The sequence below is a fragment of the Pseudorca crassidens genome, chromosome 17, assembly GCF_039906515.1.
Source record: "Pseudorca crassidens isolate mPseCra1 chromosome 17, mPseCra1.hap1, whole genome shotgun sequence".
Classification (NCBI taxonomy): Eukaryota; Metazoa; Chordata; class Mammalia; order Artiodactyla; family Delphinidae; genus Pseudorca; species Pseudorca crassidens.
In genome coordinates, this window is record NC_090312.1 from 70,946,541 (window position 1) to 70,967,562 (window position 21,022).

Genomic DNA, 21,022 nt, shown 5'->3' on the forward strand with positions numbered 1-21,022 from the left:
GCAGGGAGCATGGGTTCGATTGCTGGTCAGGGAAATAAGATCCCACATGCCACGTGGCATGGCCAATATATATATATATATATGTGTGTGTGTGTATATATATAATACAAATGAACTTAATGTACAAAACAGAAACAGACTTACAGACATAGAAAAGAAACATATGGTTACCAAAGGGGAAAGGGCGGGGAAGGGATAAATTAGGAATTTGGGATTAACATATAAACACTGCTATATATAAAGTAGATAAACAACAAGGTCCTATTGTATAGCACAGGGAACTATATTAAAAATCCTGTAATAAACAAAAACGGAAGAGAATATGAAAAAGAATATATATATGTATGTATATAACTGAATCACTTTGCTGTACACCTGAAACTAACACAACATTGTAAATCAACTAGACTTCAAAAACAAAAAACTTAGGGATAATGAATAATCATAAAGTGAACACTTGTGTAACTACTGCCCAGGTCATGAAAAGGAGTATTTTCAGTCCTCCAGGAGCCCCCTGTATCCTTTCCAGATCCCACCCATCCCCCTACTATCTTTTCTTCATAGTTGCACTACCTGTGTATTCATTTCTAAACAAATCATTTAGTTTTACCTGTTTTTGACCTTTATACAGTCAGATCATGTTTTCTGTTGTGTTTTACTTCCTTTATTCAACATTGTGTTTGTATGTGATTACGTGTCCTCATTTTTATTATTGTATCGCAGCATTTCATTACATGAATTTACTGCATGTAATGTATCTATTAATGGATGTTTGCTTTATTTCCAGTTTGGGGCTATTATGGTGTTTCAGATATCTTATACACTTCTTTTGTTCCCCATGTGCATGAATTTCCTCAGGGTATAGATCCAGGAATGGAACTGCCTGTCACAGGGTGTATATATCTTCAACTCTACCAGATAATGCTAAACTGTCTTTCAAAGTGTCTGTCGCAATTTACATCCCACCAGCCTTGTAGAGGGTGCCCATTGCTCTGTATCTTTGCCAATATGTGGTATTGTCAGACTTTTCCACTTTTACTGACATGGTTGGCATGGAGTAGTGTTTCACTGCGGCTTTAATTTGTGTTTCTCTCTTAGTAAGGAGGCTGAACACCTTTCTGAGTTAATGGGTCAGCTGAATTTCCTCCTAAGTGAAGCCCCATTTAAGTTTTGCTCACTCTCTCATGGGTTGCTTGTCTTTATTTTATGGCTTTGAAAGTTCTTGCACATTCTGGATATGAGTCCTTTGTTGGCTGTATGTGTTGAAAATAAGCTATACTATAAAATCACAAACATTAAAGATTTATTGATTATAGTGTTTTTAAAATTCTTTCCCTTCGCACTAATAAGTAAGTAGAAACAGGATAATTAGACAATAAATAATAGTATACATTCCTTCAAATTAATCCTGTCCTTCCCTTCTTCTCTCCAGGAGTCATCATCGTCCCCAGTGCCGGAGTTGGGATTGTCCTTGGAGGCTACATCATAAAAAAATTGAAACTTGGTGCGAGGGAATCTGCAAAACTAGCGATGATCTGCAGTGGTGTGTCTTTACTGTGCTTTTCAACCCTGTTTATTGTTGGATGTGAAAGTATCAATCTAGGTGGCATAAACATCCCGTATACAACAGGGTAAGTATCTTGGAAGAGGCGTCTCATCTCATCCTGGTCATGATTGAAGTGCGAAGCTCTGCGGTGTTTGGATCCCACGGTTCGGCTTGCGTCCCTCCCTCCATGCGGGGCTCACTACGTCTGCGTTTCTGTCCCGGTAGAGCTGCACTCTCTTGGGCAGAGGCCTCCGTCTCTCTGTTGTCTGTGTCCCTTTTGACCCTTGCAACGTCTCCCATGACATTTGGGTTACAGTACGTGAGGAGGAAATGCTAGTTGGCTTAATGAAAACTGTTCTTCTTTTTTTTAATGTAATGTTTTGAATAGATAGTACATTCACACAGTTTCAAACCAAAGTTCAATGAAAATACAGTGTGTCTCAAGGCCTCCACCCCACTTCTCCCCAAAGACAAACCAGGGAACCGCTTTAATTCATCTCTTGTGTACCCTTCCAAGGATGTTCCTTATACAAGAAACTATGAATGTGTATTTTCAGTGTTTTCTGTTTTATATCCAAAAGGTAGCATTCTATACATTCTTTTCTTTTTTATTTATTTATTTATCTATCTATCTATTTATTTATTTATGACTGTGTTGGGTCTTCGTTGCTGCGCACGGGCTTTCTCTAGTGGCGGCGAGCGGGGGTTACTCTTCGTTGCGGTGCGCGCGCTTCTCATTGCGGTGGCTTCTCTTGTTGTGGAGCATGGGCTCTAGGCACGCAGGCTTCAGTAGTTGTGGCTCGTGGGCTCAGTAGTTGTGGCTCGCGGGCTTAGCTGCTCCGCGGCATGTGGGATCTTCCCGGACCAGGGCTCAAACCCGTGTCCCCTGCAATGGCAGGTGGATTCTTAACCACTGCACCACCAGGGAAGTCCCTATACATTCTTTTCTGAGCTTTTTTTTTTTTTTATGTAACGATCTGGGGTGGAAACTTTCTGTCACAATAATAATAATGATGGTGATGTTCAAAGCGTAGCTAACCCTTATATTAACACTAGTGCATGCCAAGCATTCTTCTAAATGCTTTACATATATTAACTCATTAACCCTCATAACAGGCCTAATCAGGTAGGTACTATTATTATTCTGATTTTACAGAGGGCAAAACCGAGATATGGCTGACACGTATCAGTATATACATCCGTTCAGGCTGCTGTAAGCGAACACCATAGACTAGATGGCTTAGAACAACAGAAGTTTATTTCTCACAATTCCGGAGGCTGGGAAGTCCAAGATCAAGGTGCTAGCAGATTCGGTGTCTTGTGAGGCCCTGCTCTTTGGATCATAAATGGCTGTCTCTGGCTGTGTCCTCACATGGTGGGGGTGAGGCATCTCCCTAGGATCCTTTCTGTAAGGGCACTAATCCCATTCATAAGGGCTTCACCTTCATGACCCAGTCACCTCCCAAAGGCCCCAAACTCCAAGTACCATCACGTTTGGGGTTAGCTTTCAACATGTGAATTTTTCATGGACCCAAACATTTAGTCTATTGACCTAGAGATCACAGGCAAGGATTACACAAGAAACATGTGTAAAGCTCTCCGCTCTCCTGGCACACAGCAAGTGCTCAGTGATAGTTAGCTATTGTTATTAGTCATCACTAATCCATTAAGAACAATTTCTATCAAATTATTTTTACTACAATTGGAAAACATAAATAGAATATTAAAAATTAGTAAGAAAAACCAGCAGTCTCCTGACCCTGCTTCCCAGGGGCAATAATTTAAAATTCTTTTTAGCTATCTCTTCTGGTATTTACCTCTATATTTTTAAAGCATACTGTATAAATTAACCAAATGAAGACATTATTTATGACTTCCTGTCTTAGTCAATGAGGAGTCTAGCATTTGCTTCACAAGTTGTGCTCAAATCCTTTTCTGATATTTTCATGGTATGGTTATGACAGTATTGTTAGCAGCTGAGGCACAAGTACTGTATCGTGATTAGATTTCCTCCTTTGTACAGCAGTGATTTTCCTGGAATTAAATCACTACCTTGTTTTCATTTCCTTTGTTTTCTTTGAGTCTGCTTCTGCCTTCCCTTATCCTCTAAGGGCTCAAGAAATCTCAATATGACTTTTCACCCGTCCGATGAACTCAGGATTCCATTTCCCCACCCCTTGGAGTCATCTGTATGGGAGCCCTCTGGGCCTGCTGCCCCGCTGTTGCCCCAGGAATCTCACTTGCCTCTCTCTGTGCTGATCCTTCGTTTCTGTGGATGCCTCTTTTTTGGCTTCCTCCCCCATTTTGCTAGAGCACATCCTCCAGTAGCTACAGGAAGGCTGTCAAGGCTGTTACCTTTTTTTTTTGGAGATTTTTCATGAAATAGCCTCTTTTTTTTTTTTTTTTTTTTTTAACAATTACATTTGATTGCCAAATTGGCTGGGTTAAGAACTTTGGACTGGATGAATCATTTTCACTAAAAAATTTAAAGTTTTCACTCCATTTTTGTCTAATTTCTAATGCTCTTGTGGGAATTCTGGTCTTTCTTTTTCCCAATCCTTTGTATGTGCCCTACTTTTCCTTCCTGGGAGTTTCCATTTATTCCCACTATTCCCAAATTTCACCACAATACACTTTTTTTTTCCTCTGAGCACTTGATGAACTTTTAATGTCTGGAGACCATGTCTTTTGTTTCCATTTTAACTTTTTTAAAAAATGTAATTGTTGTTATTTTCTCTCCACAGTTTTTTTTCTCCTATCTCCTTCATTGATTCTCTACTTTTCTTATTCTTTATAAACTATTTTATATCTCATTATGCCTTGTCATTTAGTGGATCTCACTGTAGGGTAATTGCAGGGGGACAGCTGGCATTTTCATTGGGGTGCTCAGTGTCAGAACCTGAAGTCTTACCTTTGAGGTGCTTCAGTTCCTCAAGAGAAGGATGCTCCTATCTCCTGGCTTGGGCTGTGTTGTGGTGGGTTCAGGGTTGTAAGCCTAGCTGCTGACATTCTAGAGCTGGGAGTAGGGTGGTGGGTGGAAGAGGCTAGGGAGCTACTGTTCATTTTGCAAACTTTTACCAAATTCCTCTGTCATCATCCTAGCATCTTGCCAAAGGTCTCTTTCATGTGGTGCTCTTAAGTCCAGAGCCTTTGGTTCATTTTCTCCAGAAGATAGAGGGGGTGGAAGAAGTAGTCATTTACTAAGTAGGGTGGGGAAGGGAACCTGCTTAAAATTGTATCATATTTGGACCATGACTTTCTTGTGGTGTTTGTCCTTGAGTTCCAAAGGCCTGTTCTTTCTCCTACTACTGGCGTTTATCTTGTCCATATATATATTTAAGTTCTCATTATACTTTCTGTTTTATTGAATTCTTTTTTCCTGAAACTCTCCATAATTTTGCTTCAATTGGATTGGTTGCTCTTTTGCATAACTTATATCCTGGAACTTCCTTTCATAGATCTCAATTGTATCCACTAGGTTTTGTCTGTGTAGTTATTTATTTGTTAACTCCTCATTTTGCCAAAAAAAATCCTTGGACAACTTCCTAGGGAAGGGTTCATGGAAAGAGAAGCTGTCTGAAACCGTTAAGTGTATTAAAATGTCTTTATTCTTCTTCCACATTTAAATGATAGTTGGAGTGGGTATAGAATTATAGGTTAAACATTTGTTTTTCTGAGAACTTGAAAACCATTGCTTTGTCATCTAGCGTTTAATGTTGCAGATACTTAAATCAAATTTAATTTCAGTCTGAGTTCTCATTTCTCCGTTACCAACTGTATTTGGAAGTTTTGAGGATATTTTTTATTCAAGGTGTTCTGAAATTCCATAAGGAATGCTCTTCCCTCCGATTTTGTCTTGGCTGGACTCCTCCAATGTCACTTTCTCGGAGAGATTTTCCCTTTCTGCCCAATATAAGGGAGCCCACTCTCCCCTCATTCTTTATTACATCACCTCTTCAGTTTCCTTGTAGCACGTGCTACTATCTGAAATTGTCTTGCTTACTTGCTTTGCTCTTGTCTTTTGTCTCTAAGATACGAGCTCCTTGAGAACAGTTACTATAGCTGCCTACATAATAGTTGCAGCCCCGCCATCTACAACAAAGTTTGTTGTTGAATGAATGGACAGACACATGAATATCTTGGCCCAGGGCTTTGTTCATTCATTGTATTAGGCACTTTTGGTCTAACACGTATGTCCTTTTTTTTCTTTTAACCTCAGGGAGATTTTCTTCTACTATATCTTTACTCGTTCTCATCTTCATTTTCCCTATGTTCTCCAGGACGCCTGTTTTTCAGATGTTGGAACTTACAGACTCGTTACCTGTATGTTTAACTTGTTTTCTCATATTTTCTTTGCTATGAGAGATTTTTCCAAACTTGCTTTTTTATTCTTTATGTAAATTTTAAATTTTGAAAATAATTTTTTCTTTGGCATTCTGAGTGTTCCCTTTTCCTAACGTCCTGCTGTTGTTTGAAAAGGAGTAATATCTTCTCAGATCTCTCTGCGCATATAATTCAGTTTTGTTTTTTTTTTTTACTTTGTTTCTGTGTCTTACATTTTGTCATTTTAGTTGAAATGTCAATTTTTCTGTTCATTTACTCTGGGTTTTACAGGTTGACAAGACTCAGTTTAGCATCTGTAAGGTTATGTGTCCCTCTCCCCCACTCACCCCCCCCCACCACACACAAGAACGAGGGAGTTTTATCCTTATTTGTCAACATCTAAGGTAGAAGCTTAGCTTTTACATTTTGTTCTGAGTTCTTTAGAAGAGCTTTCTGATGAATTTCGGGGCTCTGAATTGGGGATGGAAGGGGTGGGTATGAGAGTGGAAGGGCCCACTGATACAGTCTTCTCTCCCTTAGGTCTCCAGTGAGTCGCATTGTTTTCAGCTTCCCAGTCACTTTTGCTCCCTGTTGCACCTGCTGGATTTGGATTCAGAGTCGTGTAGAGGTTCCATGGGGAAGGCTGGCTCTTCTCCAAGGTGGCATCTGCTCATTTCACATGCACCTTTGCCTGTCCACTTTTATTTTCATGGAGTCTGGTGTCGCTCTTTCCATTTCTCTTTGCCAGCTCGATTCATTTTCATTATACTCACTTTTATTTCAAGTGCCTTCTCAGAAGGGGTGGAACGCAGACTCCATGTCTTACCTGCTTTTAAACTGCAAGTCCCCTCAAGACTTCTAAAGCTTTTGCTTAACACCACATCGGTCTTGCCAATCCTGAATCAACTGATTCTGAACTCCCTAGCACTACTGGGAAAAAATTATATAATTGTGCTGATTTGCTCCATTACAAATTGATGAGTTCCAATCTTAGCAGGCCCTCGTCTTTGCTGAGCAATCCATTTACTTGGCCCTAGTCAGCTTCCTTTCCTATGCCTCATATTGGTCCATTAAAAAAAAAATCCTTTCTTCAAGTTTTTTTTGTCTTACCGTAGCTTGTTTTCTCTTGTCGGACAACCTCGTATTCCTTATTACTGAGAAAAAAGAGGTCCCAAGTAAGAATTCCTTGAATTTTTCTTCCCTCTCCCCTCAAAGATAGTATTATTTTCAAAGGCAAGTAATAGCGCCATCATTTTCTAGCTATGTGACCTTGTAAAAAATTATCTAATATTGTAAACTCTTGGTTTCCTCGTATATAAAATGACAATAATGTGAATCATACCTGGTTACAACTATAATTAAAGTAAAACACATGCGGTTGAAAGAATGAAAATAATGAAGAAGGGTAGAAAATGAAAAGTCAGTGTCTCCTTCCTCCATCCTCAATCTCCAGTTTGAAGCGTTTAAATATTATAAACAAATATTTGTAGCTTTGATTTTGAGGATTATGTAAGGGAAGGTTTTTGATATTTCCCAGCACAGAGTCTAACACTTAGTATATGTTGAAAAAAGTTAGTTTCTTGGCTTTACTCCCTTTCTAGATCATGCAAAGTGACTCTTTTTTCCTTTTTAAAAGATTAATGAATGTCTGGTATCCACCTCTGCACTGGGACATTACTTATATAGTGATGCTGAAACTAGTCAGGACTTGATGTAAATAAACATTGTAGTTATCTAAATCCATGACTTAGGGTACATTTCTTCTCAGTTAATTGTATTCAACAAAGAAAAGTTGATTAGGAGCGCCAGAGACTGCTGCAAGGATTCATTCATTCTAATATTTGTGGCCTGACTTCATCGAAGTTTATAAACTAGCAAAAGAAAAACCCAGTTTCCTTGGAGAATTCCTCTAGCTCCCCAAATACTTCTAGGAAGAGAGTTAAAATTGAATTAGTATAAACACTTTTGGGTGGTACAGCTGCACAGGTTTGACACTTTTAGAGTAGCAGTTACCTTTGTGTGAAGAATAATGGGGCCCTTTCTCCAAGCAGGGTATGGACTACATTTCAGCCTCTCCTTGCTCCCTTGCCTGGGTGCTCTTGTGCAGTGCACAACCTGTTCATCAGTACATGGTTGGCCTGCCTCATAAAAATGGTAGTTCTGCATGATTTTGATCCTTGCATGTAGGATTTTTCTCCTTTAAAGCTGATAAAGAGAGAGATGAAGGGAGTGGCAGTGAAGAAAGGAGCCTTTGTCAGACACCTGTTTGGCTCAGGTGTGGTGATTGGCACTCATGTATATCTTTTATATACACTGCTTACAACATCACTCCACTGTGTGTGTTATTAACCACATATTTCAGTTAAAGAAACTGAGGTTAGAGAGTAAATGATTTGCCCCAAGTCATCAGTTAATAACGAGTGGAACTGAATGAAACCCAGATTATCTATTTTAGAGTTTGTATCCTTTCTGAGTACTACACTGAGGTGCTGTTATACATTTTGTATTTTATATAAGCACACATCTAAGTGCACACACCACCTCCTTACTCAGAAAGCTATAGAGAATGCATCCATTTCTTTCAATAGTGCACTAATGTTTGGCCTTGCCAGTTTCTAGCTGTGTGAGTATGGGCAGATTAGTTAATCTTTCTGTGCTTGGTTTCTACATCTTTAGGGTAAGGATACTGATAGTATTGATCATGTTGAATTGCTGTGAAGATTGAATAAGGTACTTGGCAAATTCCTTAACCTCTCTGTGCCTCAATTTCCTCATCATTAAGATGGGCTAATAATAGTCTCTATCTCTTACAATTATAGAGAGGATAAAATGGAATAAAACCCACAGTAATAAGCAATTGTTAAATAACTATTTAATGTTATTTTTCTCATTTTAAATATGAGGAGAAAGAAATTCAGAGGGATCAAATAACTTGCTTAAAGTCACACAGCTAGAAAATGATAGAGCTAGGACTGGAACCCAGGTTTCTCTGATTTTGAAAGTAATGTTTTTAATTATTAAACTGTCCTGAAAGAAGAAAAGAAACACAAGGAAGAAAGCACAATATATAAGCCAATTCCACTTATGAAAGTGTGTGTGAGAAGCTCCAGGTTCCCCAGCATGGTGAATTTTCTGACATTAAAGGAGTTAATGACTAACCTGTCTCTGAATTAGCATCGAGGGCTCAAGAGACACCTAAGTGCCTGGGATGGGGTTGGGATGTTTTAGAAAGGTGACCTTTTCCTATTGAGCCAAAATGGAGTCACAGTTTTTTTGTAGAATGAACCTGATGTGTTATTAGTGGTTCCCTTAGAAAATTCAGATTTGATGGCCAAGATGTGGAGACAACCTAAAGGTCCATCAGCGGCTGAATGGATAAAGAAAATGTCATATATACATACAATGGAATAAGATTCAGCCTTCAAAAAGAAATTATGTAATATGCGACGAGATGGAGGAACGTTGAAGACATTATGCTAAGTGAAAGAAACTAGTCACAGAAAGACAAATACTGTATGATTCCTCTTATATGAAGTATCTAAAATAGTTAAATTCATAGAATCAAAGAGCAGAATGGTGGTTGCCAGGGTCTGGGGGAAGGGGGAACATGGAGTGACTAATCAATGGAAACAACGTTTTAATAAAGTAAAATGAACAAGCTTTGATGTTGATGATGCCCAAAGGAGGCGTCTCCATTTCACGAAATGGCCTTGGACAGCCCTCCTCACTGCACAATATGTCAGATCTCCAGTTTCCTTTAGCTTCTGAATTTAGAGGGAGGTGTCTTTGTGAGGTAGGCAAACATTGACGATTGTGCCCAACTTTGAGCCTTAGGGTAATTGCTGGCAATTGAAACAGTAATATTAACTTGGTTTGGTCACTCAGTATAGATTACATTAAAGATTTATTCACTTCCCTTCAAAATAAATCTTTATTTTTCTAAAACAAAATAAAACAATAACAACAAAAAAGGTGACTAAGCGCTAGACATCTGCTGTACAACTTTGTGCCTGTAGTCAACAATACTGTACTGTACACTTGAAATTTTGTTAAGAGAGTAGATCTCGTGTTAAGTGTTCTAACTGCAATATGACAAAATTAAAGAAAAAAAATTCAGATTTGATTCTCCTAGCACCCACAATTTCCCTGCAGTTTTAATTAAGAAATGTGTTTTGCTTCCCCTCTGTGTCTGCCGAACTGTATTTCACACAGGTGTTTCCTAATCATTTTGTCGACAAAGGAGCCGGTGAAAACTGTAGCTTAAGCAATACTTTATATAAACACATTGTATAATGTGAGTTGTTTACTCTTTACCTTCAAATAATTTTTTCAAATGGGGTTAAATCTGATGTCCATGTACAGAAGTTTTCAACAGTACTGTCTTGATAAATCATTTAATAATTCTAGCTTTATTATCTTTCATTCATCAAGTGTCATCTCTTTGAACTTAAACTAAAATCTATTATATCATCTTCTGATTTGGAGACTTGAGTTACTGGGTCAGAACTTTTCCAGGGATGATTTCCTGAGCTATGACATGACGAAGATGCATTTGCTCAGTTTTCTGAGAGCATTTTCGGCAATGACTGTGATCCACCCGTCCACTCGTCCAAAATCTCAGGGGTTGGGGTATTCTTCTCAAGTTACTTCTCTCAATATAGTTTTATTGTCCCAAGGCACTAAGACATAAATATTGTCTGTTAATTCAGACCTTTGCTGCAACTCACAAAGGTACATTTCATCATCTTTGTCACCACTTCTGAACTTGCCATCCTGCCAGTATTTAGATAGTATTCTAGTACCAGCCCTTGAGTGACTAGCATTTCTAGCCAGATCATTCCTAATTTCTCTAATTAAACCATTCCTGTCTTCTGTGTTTCACAGACAACTTAACCTTCTGAACGTTTTTTTTTTCCTGTTTAATTTCTTTGGTGACATTCAAGATCTTTTATTTATTATAGGTATTACTAATTTTAAAGGCAATTCCTGAAAAGTAGAGAAAAAGTAGTTTACTTAAAGGATCTTAGTTATGTGTGTTTCTGGATTATCTTGGCTACTTTTATTAATAGGCTTACAGTTCATTTCTAGCTGTAAGTATATGATTTGATCTATTTTTGGCTCTATTTGGGAGATACAAACAAAATTTGCTTTACTTCCTTTTTAGGAGTATCGAGGGGGTATAAAATATAAGCAAATTTTCTTTCCAGTGAGTTTTAAGTTTTGTAACTGAGATCTAAACAAATTACAGGAACTCTGTAAAACTATATAATATCTGTTTAAACACAGTAAGCCTTGAACCTATATTATTAAACTCGGGGCCAAATTTGCCATTCATATTAACATAGTCAATAGAAAATGTTCATCATATAATGTTAGCAGGAAAAATAGAATTTAGAACACTGTGAAATCTTGATAACAATATGTTAACGTTAATTTATATGCATATTGAAAAAAGAGCAAAGGGAAGTAAATATACTAAAAGCATAATGGTGGATATTCCTGGATTGTAGCATTACTGTGTGAGTTTAATTTGACTTTTTAGTCCTTTTGTATTTTCCAAATTTTCTACAATGAATATGTATTACTTTAAAAATAAAGGCATTTCAAGACGTTGTTCAAGGGACACATCATTTTATTAAAAATGATTCTGGATTTAAAGAGACGGTTTGTATTAGTTGTAGGTTATTATATGTAAATTTCAAGTTATATCTGGTTTGAATTTGTTGACTACAAAGCTAAAGGAAGCTTTAACAGTAAAAAGAATGATTGGATGCAGTAACCGTAACGTTCATGAGTATAGTCCTGGGGAACCCTACGCTATCCCATGAGTTATTACATACTCCCCTGTGTTGATCATGCTTATCTCCGCTCATGTAGGCAGGAGGGGCGTTGACAGCCATTAACTGTTAGGTTGTTAAGGTCATACAGCTTCTAAATGGTAGGCCTGCAACTGGACCCTCATCTAGTTTTCTGACTGTTCTCTATATGAGTAAATAAGAAAATGACATCTTCCTTTTTGAAAAGAAAATCATCATGAAGGCCTTTTGTGCTCTTTGTGATTGTGACTGTGTTACTTTTATTCCTTCCTGCTTCTGCCCTGTGTAGATAAAGAAAACACATCAGTATCTTCGTGCCTTTTATGTGCTAGGAACTCGCTGGGCGCTGGGTATCCATTTACTTATCTAATCCTCCCATCAACCCTGCGATATAGATATTCTGGTCTCTGTTTTACAACACAAGTGAAGTCTCTCTAGATTTGTTCATGGCACTGGTGAATTGTAGATATGGAATTGAACCCACTCTTTTTATTTATTTATTTATTTTTTTATTTGTGGTCGCGCTGAGCGGCTTGCAGAATCTTAGTTCCCCGACCAGGGATTGAACCTGGGCCCTCAGCCGTGAAAGCACAGAGTCCTAAACACTGGACCACCAGGGAATTCCCTGAACCCGCTCTCTCTGACTCTAATGCTCAGCACAGTGAGAGGTGAGTGCCAGGAAAGCTGCATTAGAGGAAGAAAAAGGAGGAGGGAGAGCACACAGAAGACTCAAGGGAAACCATGGCCAATTACACAAAGTGGGTGCGCTGCCGTAGGCGTTTAAGGGGACACACTATGGAGACAGATATAACTGGGTTTAAATCCCTGATTCTTACTAGTTCTGTGAACTTTAACAGTACCTATCTTAACCTCTCAGATATTCAGTTTCATTATCTGAAAGTTGGAGACACAGCCATAATAATTTTAATTCTCATGAGGAATACATGAGGTAACTTCTATAGAGATCTCAGTGCACAAGTCCTGGAGTGAAATTAGGACTATGTAAATGTTAGTCCTAAATGATAATGATGATGATGATGATGATGATAGTAGTATTATTTATAAACCTGAAGTTGCACAGCTATATCTGGCCAAGGAAGGGCTTTAATATAAAGCCAAGGATTTAAGCGGAATTAAAAAGAAACATTCTAATTGAAGTCTCCTTAAAGACTGAGATAGATTGATAAAAATTTAAGAAATTATGAGAAAGATACCATTTTTTTTAGTTGATTAGTATATTTTGCCTGAAAGGTTTTTGTTGCGTGGGTCATAGTCTTTTAATCCATGTGGCTTGAATATAAGACGTGTGGATCCCTATTTGTCATATCTCTTAGTAAGGAGAAAATTAACAGGAGGCAGAAAGAAGGTTAAGGGGCTCCTCTTTGATTTGTGGAAACCAGTAGAAGTGTGTCAGTTGGGGAAGTCCAAGCGTTCTTTAGGTTTTGGGGTGGGGTGATGTGACACAATTGTGTGTGTGTGTGTGTGTGTGTGTGTGTGTGTGTGTGTGTGCGAGAATATGTGTGTGATTTGAGAGCAACTGTATCCTTACATACCCAGCTGTAATAGCTCCATGGTAGAGATTTTTCCTTATGTTAAACCTCAATCTGTTTTATTGTTGTATGTTACTTTAAATAAACATTGATCCTTAAGCAATTGATTTAATGAAGATTAGGCAGCAAGCTCGCTCTTCTTCCCTTTTCTGTTCATTTTGGTCTCCCCATGGCTGGTTTCCTTAAAGCCTCAATGATTGTGGGGCATGTCATTACACCTTTCATAGTTTCCTAGGCTTGAAAATCAGTAAGCTGTACTAGTTAACCTCAGAGACTCCTCCCGTCTCTCTAATCCTATAATTCCATGGTATTTATAGTAACATGTCATGTGTGACCTAGGTTTACAGCTTGGACCATGTAGTTACAAGGCATTTGTTAGTGAGTCATTGTTCCTGTCATGGAAAGAACACCTACATGGACATTGAGTTAACATGAGCCTCTTGTTTGCAAGGCTAACTTGTCAGTAATGTTTTCATTTATTAGAAAGGTGATGTACTGTCCCTTTGCACAGGGATGAGTGTGGTGTACTGCAGTCCTTGTAAATTTTGTACTCCCATGATGGTCTTAGCTCAGGCTCATGAGAGGTTGCTTGGAGTGACTCAGATTTAAACACTCGCACTATTATTCTAATCCAGTCTGTCTTCTGGAGCGTGAGTGATAGTCAAACAAGACGTTATTATTCTTAAAAATAATTTTTTTTTAAATCAGCGCAACGTAAAGGATTAACTGTGTCAGCATCTTTCCTTTTTTTGTGCAACTATGGCCTTTTTCCCGAATGACATTTTCCATAAATGCCTCTGTCTTTTCACTGCTATTTATATTTGTTGCTTGTTTTGATTTTCTTAGAGCTTTCCATATGGTATCATTTCTTTGTATCAGACACCACGATCTCATGAGAAAAGCGAGCATACCCAAGGGTGACCTGGGACTGTACCTTTGTTTCCAGAACTCAGGAAAACTATTGCCTTCCTGTCATTGATGTGTGCTCTGAGCATCTGTTGACATTCTCTTTAGATTCCTTTCTCTTGAGTGGACATACCCATAAAGGAGAGGTATTTGAAGTATGTGGCCGTCATAAATGAATATGAAGCATGCTGTTAATAGGAAACTCCGTGTAACTTTTAAATATGCATAGTAAAAACCCTATTGTATGGATTTGAAGCGTGTCAGTTTTAGTGACTAAGCACGCAGGCATATAAGTCCCTTTTATTTGGTCATGGCTTGCAGTTTGGTTTTTGCAGAACTATTGAAGATAATAGTAATTCACACAGAATACTCTTCATGTGATATCAATTAAAATAGCACTAATTGGGACTTCCCTGGTGGTCCAGTGGTTGAGAATCTGCCTTCCAATGCAGGGTTTGCGGGTTCGATCCTTGGCTGGGGAACAAAGATCCCACTTGCCGCGGGGCCACTAAGCCCGTGCGCCACAACTAAAGAGCCCACAGGCTGCAACTAAGACCCAACGCAGCCAGAAAAAAAATAAATAAATTAATAAATAAATATTTTGTAAAAATAGCACCAGTCAGCCTCATAATGAATCATTTGGCTTCCTTAGACGTCCATTTCATCATCCTTGGAATGTGGAAATAGGTCTAGAACAGGGTTTCTCAGACTCAGTATATCGAGATTTGGGTCAGTTAATGCCTTATCCTGGGGAGGGGCTGTTCTGTGTATTGTTGGACTTTTAGAAGCAGCCCTGGCCTCTACCCACTAGATGCCAGTAGCATCCCTTTAGTTGTGACAAAAAAAAATGTCTCCTGACATTGCCGAAATTGCTGCCCCTGTGAGAACTACCGGTCCCGAATCACATTTTAAAGGTATATTCAATTTATTTATTTATTTGGCTGCATTGGGTCTTCGTTGCTGTGCGCAGGCTTTCTCTAACTATCAAATGGTATGATTCTAAGAGTTGGTGAATATAATAATTATGAGAGTCTTGTGACAGTTTCTTCTGTGGAGGGATATGAATGAAGAATAGAGTTTATTTTCCTTTTGCCTCTTTGGAAGTCTTTCTTGGTAAGGTTTAAATATTGCTGTGAACTTGTTCCTTCCATTAAAATTCGATGACTCAGTTATCAACGTGTGACAGAGGACACAGGAGAAAAGCCTTTGAACAAACAACACTTTATGTTTATGGATTTAATACATATGGTTGGGATGGACTAGGCTACTGGGTGAGTGGTTACTCAACATAGTCATTAAAGGTAAGTCCTGGAACATAACAGACATTCCAAAATATCTGCTGAATGGAGGGAGGATGGTAGTTGGACAGGTGAATGAAGGATCTGCTATTGCCAGTTCATGAGGCTTTAGGAAGGGTACGTCATCAGTGACACCTAAAAATGATGGTCATGAAAGCAAAAGAAGGAGGTCATTGGATGTGAGCATTCAGAGCCCCTTTCATCCTTCCATGATTCCCTCCGGGTACCTGCCTGCCTCTGTCTTTCCATAGCCATTTCCTTAAATCTCTCTCTCTGGCCCTATATCCTTACTTGCCTGCCCTCCCCACCTTTTTTAGATTTTTTGGATGTGGACCATTTTTAAAGTCTCTATTGAATTTGGTACAATACTGCTTCTGTTTTATGTTTTGGTCTTTTGGCCACGAGGCATGTGGGATCTTAGTTCCCCAACCAGGGATCAAACCCGCACCCCCTGCATTAGAAGTGCAGAGTCCTAACCACTGGACTGCCAGGGAAGTCCCTTTTCCCCCTTTTATATTTCTTGCCTGAACTGATTTTATTAGAGTTTAAAATATTGTATCACTTCTTTGAATCAGACACCATGATCTCATGAAAAAACGGAACCCATCACGTTTGCCTGTAAACCCACATCTGGGCATTCTTGAGGGAAGGAGAGTTTAATGGTTCTTCTCTGGTCATCTGAATCAAACCAGTGATGTGATTCCTGACGGTCTTTGAAAAATCGCCTCCTTTTGATTTTCTAGAGTCCCATGTCTTTCTTTGACAATTTATTCCAGAATAATTAAAGGTTTGGGTCAAAGGACCTTATGTTGATAACTCTGATTGATGGATTCCATGTTAATGTCCTCATCATGATATTATTAGTTTGACACAGAAGAGTATTTCTTCCATTTTACAGGTAAAGAAATCGAGGGTCCAATTTGTTAAGACATAGAGCCAAGTGTCTATAGTAAGTGAGTAGTTTAGTTATATGAAGGTTAGAACTTCTGAGCTCAGATCCGTATCACCAAGATGGAGGATAGAATCGAGGTATGATAAATAATTTGATACGAACGTTGTACTGAATCTGTAGGACCAGAAAATTGAAACATTTTTCTTCATGTTTTGTTTTAAAGTCATAAAAATAATTATCTAGGGTGCTACGTCAAGGTACCATGGCTTTGATTTCATGGGAATATCTTCTCTAAAACGGACACAAGACTGAACATGAAGAACTGTCCTATGAGTTTTATTTTAGCAAATTTTGCTCACGATCTATTTTTTTCTCTTAGACCTTCTCTGACCATGCCTCATAGGAATCTGACAGGAAGCTGCAATGTGAATTGTGGTTGTAAAATACACGAGTATGAGCCAGTCTGTGGATCGGATGGAATTACATACTTTAACCCTTGTCTGGCTGGCTGTGTTAATAGTGGTAACATGAGCACTGGGGTGAGTACATTTCCCAAGTTCCTGTACTGTTAGATTTCATATGCAAACACAAGGCTTCAGTCTCCCTTTTCAAGAAACTTCAAATAATCTACAAAATACCTTCTGTCAAACACCCAGAGGAAAGAAAATTATGCAATACTATATCATTTTTTTCCAGGGCTGATTGGAGCATTTGTGTGTAGTGATCTGATTCCACACCAGCACTGCCCTGCTTACATTCTGTGCCAACCCAGTGAAATTTTACAACGTTGAGTGCTAGCTTTCTCCTTTGTTACCCTGACAGGGCCCTTGTGATGGACTTGAAGGTCAAGACGACCACATTTGGTGCTGATAGAAGAGAATAGGAGAGCACTCCCCTGATCAGAGCCTGTAGATGGGCAATGGTCATTTTTCATAGACTATCAGTTCAGACTTTTTTTTTAAACTTTCAGAGTAAAGATATTTCTGTCAGTTCAAGAATAGGCTATTTTGAGAATTCCCTTCCCCGTGAATTATAAATAGTCTGTAATACTGTGGGAGAAGGTTTTCGTATTCTACTCAGTTCTTTATTGAGCCTTGTTTCATGCTTTACGTAAGAACAGATTGTAGGAGGCTGCTTTCATTAAAAGGTTAAAGTGCATTTGCTTGTTCTGTGCAGGCGATATGGGATTATACTGTTGACTGCCTGTTTTGGGGATGTCATATTTGATTTCTGAGTTTTAAACTCTAGTGATAAATTGAGATTCCTTTTGCTGGCCCCCCGTTATGTAATTGGTGAGCTCCAGGGTGTGACTGAATTGAAAGGGACAATGAGATCTATTCTCAGTGGCTAAGTTCTTCCCTGGGAGTGAGTGTGTCCTCTGGTACAGTGTGCTTATTTTGTTTTAACTTTAAAAATAACTTTATTACACTCACTTGATATCATGCTGAAAATCGACAACACAAGCATATAAGTAGCACATAAGCGTCTCTGTCTTATCACAATTTGAAAAATTGATACATACTTTTCTAACAACAGAGGCATGGATTATTCCTATTTAAGCAGCCATGTGTACAACTTGTCTTCTAGTCTAGTTATTGGAAAGGATAAATCAGAAATATGCAAAGATGTCTTGCTACACATTGTAGGGTTAACCAAACAACACACGAAAAACTCAATTCATAAAGAAAACCAAGAGCATTGCATAATTAAAACTCGATAGCAACTTTGACCAACCTTACCCTTGGCAATAAATGTGGACGTAAGTATGCCTAAGGAGGTCATGCACACAGATGACCACATGTCCTATTTTATGGAATCTAGTTCCATTTCTGGACTATCTTTCCTGGGAGTGCAAAAAGAAGGGGGTGGAAGGAGATAACATCAGGCTTTCTGGACCTTACTGTGGTCCAGACATCTGGTCATTTGCCAAGGTAAACAATAACCTGAGGCTTCAAAACTCTCTTCAGGGGAGTGGGGAAAACATGGGCTCCTTGGGGATCGTATCCCCGGGTCAGCCATCATTCTTACAAAGAGGCCCACAGTCCTTGGAGCACAGGCAGTCAAACAGTGGCCCATTTGTTCCTCCTGCTTCTCTAGGGGGTCAACAGGTCACAATGACAGTGAATTCATCTGATGTCCATTCAGTGAAAGCAGTGAAAGCATAATAGGCAGGAAAGGTTAATTGGCTGTTTTGTTTGAAACACGTTTTTAGTCCCTTGCATTAGCTGGTTTCAAATGAAACAGCCAATGATATGTTCACTATTACAGACGCTGAAGTCATCACGGTTGCGTTATGAATTCTCTGTGTTTATTTAACAGATGTTTACTTTAGGTCCTACACTGTGTTCAGGGTTATGCTAGGCACTCTGGTGAGCACAGATAAAAGTAAGGCTTAGTCCCTGTTTTTGAAGGACTTCTTTAATTGGAGAGCCCAAGAATTAAACAGCCATGGAAACAGCATATGACTGTGACCCCGAATGAGCATATGGGATGTGAATGGTATAGAATTGAATGCTGAAAGCTTCTTACCAAAGTTTAGGTTTAAACCGTCTTGACCAGCAGATTTTGATGTTGTTAGATGCACTCTTTGGATCCTGACTGTTAAAACGAGGAAGATATTTCCTTTTCTTTCTTTTTCTTTTTGGCCGCTCTGTGCGGCTTGTGGGATCTCAGCTCCCCAGCCAGGGATTGAACCCGGGCCATGGCAGTGAGAGCCCGGAATCCTAACCACGAGGCCACCAGGGGACTCCCAGAAGATACTTTCAATGAAATATTCTGCATCTTTTTAAATACTAGAGTGATTTTAGAGCATTTTAACTTTGTCTGACTATTCCTATGCTGAATTTCGCTTAGCGTCCAACTGATCTTTGTTATCGCTTAGATACGGAATTACACAGAGTGCACCTGTGTCCAAAGCCGCCAAGTGATCACGCCTCCCACAGTGGGGCAGCGCAGCCAGGTCCGCGTGGTTATTGTCAAAACGTATCTCAATGAGAACGGCTATGCTGTGTCGGGGAAGTGTAAACGGAGCTGTAACACCCTCATCCCGTTCTTAGTTTTTCTGTTCATAGTGACCTTCATCACAGCATGTGCCCAGCCATCAGCCATCATAGTAACTCTCAGGTGAGGACAGCATTCAACGTCTAGGGTGGGTTATACACTCAGAGTTGCCAGGATTCCTGGTCCAGACTGGGGGCTGATGTGGTAACACAGAGAGGAAAGCAACGTGAGATTGTGCAGGAAAGTGCTCAGACATTTCCCTGGTGAACTTAAGAGAAAGGAGTTTTCCCATGTCAGGAAAGGAAAGGAAGAGGGTAACATTTCATACTTCCGAACTTTCTTTATTCAGATGCGTTCTCTCCCTATAGGTCAGGGAAACTTATTTTGGGTGCCTTTGGTCCCTGAAGTCTCTACCCTAAAAGGTTCAAGTTCAGGAACTGAAAGCCGTGACCGTTGTAGCTACAAGAAACCTGGCCCTAGAGGAGGCGGCAAGTCATTTGGGGAAGTTGCTAAATTGTGCACATAGCAAAGAATATTATCTCCAACCTTGTAGATGTTTAATACTCCAGGATCCGTGCCATTGCTGCTGGTCTTGCAGTTCCAAATGCTGCTTTAATAAATTTCACTGTCATAAAATTTTGACATTGAATCAAGGAAAGGGCAGACCCGGAAACGTATTTATTAAGTTGTTCATGCTGTGCTTTCTTTGCTGTGTTACATATCCTGTTCGTGTTGTTTGGCTTCTAAGAGAGAATGTGAAAGTTACCTGAATGGAAGCCCTATTTAAAATGCTGACACCAGCACATTCGGATCAGAGTTTTGGTATTCGCAGTAAAGACTGCAGTGGACCAAGGAAGGAAGGGGGCAGCGTGGTGAAGAAACAAAAGCACGCCCACAGCAGCCTTAGGGGGGCTGGGATGCAGGGTGATGAGGGAGTGAGGGGTGTCAGTCTCTATTCTCCCTTTGATGTCCTCCCTGGTTCCTCAGTACCCCACAATGCTGGGCACCTGGTGGGATGCATCTGCTGAGACGTCATTCTTAGCAGGGCGGTTGGGCTGCTCCCATGCTTTTTCTGCATGTTCTGACTTCCCTTCTATGGGACGCTGAGTTAGACGATGTTCAGCCGGTGCATTCCTTGATAGATAACAGCACACGAAAGTCCCATTGGTCCCAATGGTTGACTCAGTCAATTCCTCCATCAGCAGATACTTACGAAGTAACAAAAATGTGTTCCACACTGGGGAAATTGCTGTGAGAAAATAAAGAAATTAGCGGAAAAGAGGACAGACATGCTGGTCCTTGGGAATTTTACATTATATGCTGAGAACCCTATGTGTATGGGATAGAAAGGATAAAGTACTTCGTCATGAAAAAATGTGAATCATTAATAATGTAACACTTTGAACTTTAATTCTACAAGAGATGTTAAATAACCCAGATAAGGGCTGCCCATTTCATAATGTTCAAACATGGCAGATCACCAGTTGGCCTCTAACCCAAAACTTGAGAAAAGGAGCCCTTTAATCTTTACTAATTACAAAATCAATAGACTCCAATCTTCCTGCCATGTGGGAATTACTTGGAGCATAAGTTTTAGGAAAAGAAGAGAATGTGAGGTGACTGGGGAGGGTTCATTCTTTTTCTAACTTTTGACTTGTTTCCTACACATTTTGGGACCATTTTTTTAAAAA

The 21,022-nt window shown here is 39.3% G+C and overlaps 1 protein-coding gene across 2 annotated transcripts in view; it reads left to right on the forward strand.

Moving 5' to 3' along the window:
- SLCO5A1 (solute carrier organic anion transporter family member 5A1) overlaps positions 1–21,022 on the forward strand; it is a 127,239-nt gene that overhangs the window by 95,978 nt on the left and 10,239 nt on the right. The window contains exons 6-8 of one of the 2 annotated variants that reach the window (XM_067712106.1): positions 1,433–1,631; positions 16,711–16,870; positions 19,213–19,454. In XM_067712106.1, the coding sequence (XP_067568207.1) occupies positions 1,433–1,631; positions 16,711–16,870; positions 19,213–19,454 (601 nt within the window). The remainder of the gene's footprint in view (positions 1–1,432; positions 1,632–16,710; positions 16,871–19,212; positions 19,455–21,022) is intronic. The other variant, XM_067712107.1, reaches the window with a different exon arrangement.